The 5,449-nt window shown below is 38.7% G+C and overlaps 1 protein-coding gene across 1 annotated transcript in view; it reads right to left on the reverse strand.

The window, feature by feature from the left end:
* Positions 1-4: 4 nt before the first annotated feature.
* Positions 5-5,449, reverse strand: part of LOC109378659 (lactoylglutathione lyase-like) — a 23,025-nt gene continuing 17,580 nt past the window's right edge. Inside the window, exons 5-6 of the mRNA XM_019634972.1 lie at positions 4,694-4,783; positions 5-1,466 (exon numbers count right to left, since the gene is read on the reverse strand). Coding sequence (XP_019490517.1) covers positions 1,378-1,466; positions 4,694-4,783 — 179 coding nt within the window. The 3' untranslated portion in view covers positions 5-1,377. The remainder of the gene's footprint in view (positions 1,467-4,693; positions 4,784-5,449) is intronic.

The raw sequence follows: 5,449 nt of genomic DNA on the forward strand, positions 1-5,449 counted from the left end.
ATAATCTTATTTAAATATTTATTTTATTTCAGTCTACAAGTACTGCTATTTGTTCAGTTTGCTCACATAAATCCATTCCATTCAAAAAGGAAACGTAAACTGCTTTTAGCTGTGTAAGCACAGTGGGCATGGCCTATCCAAAGGTCTTCCAGTAGATCCACGGGAAATCTAAATGTAGTTAAAACTACCAACTGGATGTTCTTATTCACAGGGCTGGAAGAGATTTTCAAAATCAGTTTGGTTTTTTTTAAAACCCATCAAATGTCCATCATGGCAGGGAAGACCAATGAGCTGACTTCCGATAAATAAGTTACATTGTCACTGATGGTTATTCATCCTAAATGATTACTGGCATCTACAGGACCTTGGGGTCGGGGTTCTCTGTAGTACAAGCACCACTCACAAAAGACCAGCTGGGCATCCCTGCGCAGCTGTGTGCTGCACACTTCCTCCAGTGCTCCTGCCGTACTGAGGTACTCAGGCCTGAAAGCTGAGAGAATAACGCTCAAACTCACTGAAGGTTTTTACACCAGGAGACTGGTGGAGGAGGTACTATGAGGTACTAATTCTTGAGGTCCAACCTAAATACTAAAAATGATGATGAAATCTTGGGTACTTGAACCTATTTATACTGCCTTCAATTTCTGGAAGTTATTTTACATGTTTCGTGCACTTTCTTTCTTACAGGAGGATTAAATGAGATAAAAGTATGAGACAGCCTAATCCAGTGTCCACAAACCCAGTAAATAATATTCCCATCCTCCTCCCCATCCCAAAATAAAGAGGTTAGTCCTTGAATCCTTGAACTTGGAAAGTACTTTATAAAGAAGAAATTCGTTTTTCTATCAGCATCCTTGTCATCATGATTCTGAACTGCTCCCAAGAGTGCCTCCACTTTTGTAAAACAAACACTTTATACTCTTTGAAGTACACATAAGGTTTCATTTTTGTTCAGTGTTCTTTACTTTCCATTGTGAAAAGTTGTTTCTGAGGAACTGAAACCCCAGAAGGTAACCAAAACAAAAACACGTTAAATGGTTTTTTTTGAAGATGATGATTCAAAGGCAGACTGGTAGAGAAGTCATAGAAAGTATATGCAGCCTCTGAAGGGAATGGTTCTAATTATTACCTAAAAAAGTAATTCTATACAACTACATTCAAGGGCCTAAGACAGAACTCCTTTAAAACTAGAATGACTGAACAGATGGGTGAAAAACACAGCTGAAATAGGAAAGGGAAATGGACTTAAGAATAATTTGAATTGCAACAATGAACAATCAGTCCTAGATGCTTCTGTTATCTAAATATCTTGAATCACATTGTTTTCTTTATCTCCCATAGCATCTTCACTGAAATCTCAGCAGTATTCTCACAGAACTAAATAATAGTTGTCATTTTGTTAGGATTCAAAATTTCAATCCAGTAGCCATCAGGATCTTGAATAAATGCCAGGCCTTTCATTTTACCTGTAAAATGAAATGATTTTCATTATTGAAGACTTTTAAAAAAACTTAAAAGTTTAAAATATATTTTTTATTACTTCAAATTTTAATGTGCATTTTAATGAAGTACATTATTTTGTTTATAGTTTTAACTTTAAAAATGTGTATTGTTAGTGTGACCCAAATGCACGTTTTTCAGGATGAAGAGCTGGAAACCAACCCTTCTGAAATAAACTGTGGGACCGGCTACATCTTTTAGGTACCAGGTAATTACTTCATCTTCACGATATCACTTCATGCTACCAGTTGAGTAGTCACAGAAATTCTCTTTTTTAAAGAGGAAAAAAGAAAATAAGGAGGTGCTCGAGGGAGCAGGTAGCATGGCTTACCCACACAGCCAAAAGACCCAGGTGCTTGGGCCATACAAACCCTTTAAAGACTATTCTCTGTAACCCAAGCTCTGCCAATCCATAACTGGGATTGAAAGGCCAGTTAGCAGTGTTACTGAGGAAAGTACGTTGATAACCTTGGCTCTTGTCTTCTTGAAGGAAAGACTTCAACCAAGGGACAGAAATGTGTGCAGCATGAATAGCAATGGTTTATTAGTAAAAGAAAGTACACTCGGAAGGTCGAGCGGGCTGACCCAAGAGAGGGCAGCAGCCTGGCCTTACATGTATTTCTATGGGTAGAATTGCCTCCCCGCTCCCTTCTCTTATCTCTCCTTCTCCCGCTGAGGTACCTAGTCCTCTGGATTCAGCAATGTGTTTCTTTGATTAGGGGCATGTGTAAACACATCCCTTTAATTTAGGGGCATGGGTAAACACATCCCCTTGGTTTGGGGGGATGTGTAAACACATCCCTTAGGGGTGTGTGAAAACCTGGAATCCTGTTGGACTAGTCAGGCATTGCTGACAAACAGGATGGGCTCCCCCTTTCTCTGACTTGAACAACACATTTCTTTGATTTAGAGATTATGTAAAAAAGCCTGGAGTCCTGCTGGTCAGCAATCAGGGGTCTTGACCCAAGTAGGAGCTGCAGCAAGGGGCTTTCTAATCAGGGCTAAATTTCTCCTTCTCCTGCTCATTTCTATCTACCTACCTACCCTATTAGTAGGTCTAGTAGTAGAGCTGTTTGCTGAAATGGAAAAATGTGACCTCCATAATTATGGGACAAAGATACTGAATTAGTTTGACTCCTATCTCTGGCTCCTTCCCCAAAGATTAACCCCATAGGAACACAGATGGAAAGTGTAAAAAATAAAGTAAAAAACCTTTGGGGTGATTGTTGGGGAGAACTGTGAGGATGGGGTGAGTGACTGTTTTAACCTGGTCTAGGAGGAGGGGGGTACTTTTTCCCTGGGCCAGAAGGCAGTTCCTCATGGCTACGGGAGAATAAACAAAAGAAGTGGTCAGTTTGGCTGTTGCTCCTCCCAGAGCCCTGGGCATCAGCGCCTACCCTCAGACTGCGGGCGGTTATGCTCCAGGTTCAGTGTCCTCAGGAGTAAATAAGGGCAGGACAGAAGCTGTGTGGCTGCGGGGAACTGAGAAACGCAGCGGGGACCAACTGATCTCCCTCAGCCTTCACTTTCCACACAACCAAGATTAGGGAATGACAATCTCAGAAGTGTTTCCTACTAATACTGCTAATACTTTGTCCCAGAGGGACAAAGAGAGAAGATCTGATCTAAAAGCTGCGGAATATGAAGTGCTGTAGAAGTGTTTAACTCTCATTTTCAGGTGCCTCGAGGTCTCTGCCAAGCCACCTTCAGGAGGTCATCTGGGTTGTTAAGGACTGGGTCTGGCCTTCCCCTCTGTTCGCATTGCCTGTGGACTGTAACAGCTAAGAGATGCAGGAAATAAGCCCTCTGAGACCAAAATAACAAGAATTTGAGGAACATAACCATAAAACAATGGATTATAGATTCAAACAGACGAGTAAATATTAGACCAATGGACCAAAAACTATTAAAACACGTAAAAGTGATGAGGAATTTGGATTTTAACCAATATGAAACAAGAATATTAAAGGAACCAAGCGAAAATTAGAACTCAAAATTATAATAGCTGAAATTAATAACACAAAAGATGAGAACACAAAAGATGAATATCAGAACAGATACATTTTAAGGAAAAATTAGCTAACTGGTATGCCAGTTTGAGGAAATTTCCCGGAAAGAACGCCAAGACAAAGAAATAACAAATATAAAAAGCCTCCACAACAAAAGAGAAGATAATACACAAAGGAACACAAATTAGACAGCAGAGTTTTCAGCAGCAACACTGGATGGAGAAATAAGACATGGAATTCTATTTGCAAGATTGAAGAAAAATAAACCTGAGATTTGATAGTCAACAAAACTGTCATTCATGTAAGGCATGGTTCTCAGGCATATAAAGTCTCAAAAGATTTGCCTCACAAACTTTTTGAATACAGTTTTGGCTGAGGTACTTAATAAAGGGACAGAAAAATCTAAAAGATGCTACAAGAGATCCTTGGTATATTTATTATCTTTTTTTAAAAAAAGCCCAAACCAAAGAAACAAGAAAAATTATCCCAGTCTGGGAAACAGTAACGTGGTAGGAGAAGAGGGGAGCAATTTCTTTTCTTATTGGGGAGGATATCCGGATATCAAATCTTTTAATTGGAAAAAAATAGGATTAAAATGAAAACAGCAATATGTTTCAAATGAAACTGAAATAATAAATTATGATAGCAGAAACAGACCTAAGTAAAATAAATTACAGTATGTGTAAATCCAACAAAATCCTGGATATATACGATTTTAAGAGACATACTTAAAACATAAGGACGTGCAAAGGTTGTAAAGGGTGAAAAAGAAATACCAGGCAATTATTAACTGAAGAGAACTGGTATAGTTATAGTAATAGCATATAAAATAGACTTTAAGGAACTTGTTTTTGGGTGGCTAGATAACACCTGAGACAGTTAAAGCTGGTGGCCAATGAGAGAATGTGGTAGGGTCTAAGGGTGGGAGAGGGAACTAGTCTTTGATGGCGCCCCAAATCCCGTGTCTAGTCCCCTGTGAGGCCACACTCGTGGCTGTCTTTCAGCTCCTAAAACAAGCAGATCCTCCTCCACTCATTTCCCTGCTTTCCTTAAGCGGGTTGAAGGAGACATCTTCAAAGTTGCTTGCAACCAAAAGGGTTTTACTGCAACAGCACCCTCTCTGTGGGTGCTTAGTAAAGGTTCTGGCACTAAAGAGGCCTGAAGAAAACAAGCAGCACACTGACCATCATCAGGCTTCTTCACAAATTTGACTCCTAGTTCTTCAAATCTTTTACAAGCTCCATGGACATCAGGAACAGCAATTCCAATGTGACCTTAGGTGACCGCCCCCAAAATAAGGCAGAGAAAAGGAAGAAATCATTACAACAGGACAGCCAAGTGCCACAAGTGGCTTCCCAAACTAGTACATTTCAAAACAGAACGCATCCAAAAACAGACTGAATCAAATAGGTTAAAAATCTATACTGTATGAAAGAATAAGAATCCAAGTCTAACTGTCTGGTATAATAAATTCATGAGTTGCTCTGAGTTAAAAATTATTTAAAATAAGCCCAATATATAGTTCAATCTGTTAAGAATAACCTACATCAAAAAAAGAGTAATCATTTACTCATACTTAAAAGGTTTGTGGTTGACATTGATGATATAGCAGCCAAGTTAAGCCTGTAATCCTGTTATCTTGACTGAAGATTTTAGGCAGAAGTATATGCTAGCAAAACATCAAGATTATTATTAACCATAGTTTGTTTGTTTTTAATTAAAAAGTCTACTGGAAATACTATAACACAGAGACTGAAAAGTAAAATCATTGTGAGTAGATCTAAAGTTTAGACTGAGACTATGAGACTAAACAACACCTACATAAAATTATCTGTGCAAATAAAAATAACCATACTCCTAATAAATTGATTATACTTGTTTTATATTTATTACAATCATAAATAGGCACGCAGCGCAAAAATCACACCAATCCATATCCA

Source organism: Hipposideros armiger, unplaced genomic scaffold, assembly GCF_001890085.2.
Source record: "Hipposideros armiger isolate ML-2016 unplaced genomic scaffold, ASM189008v1 scaffold_2401, whole genome shotgun sequence".
Taxonomy (NCBI): Eukaryota; Metazoa; Chordata; class Mammalia; order Chiroptera; family Hipposideridae; genus Hipposideros; species Hipposideros armiger.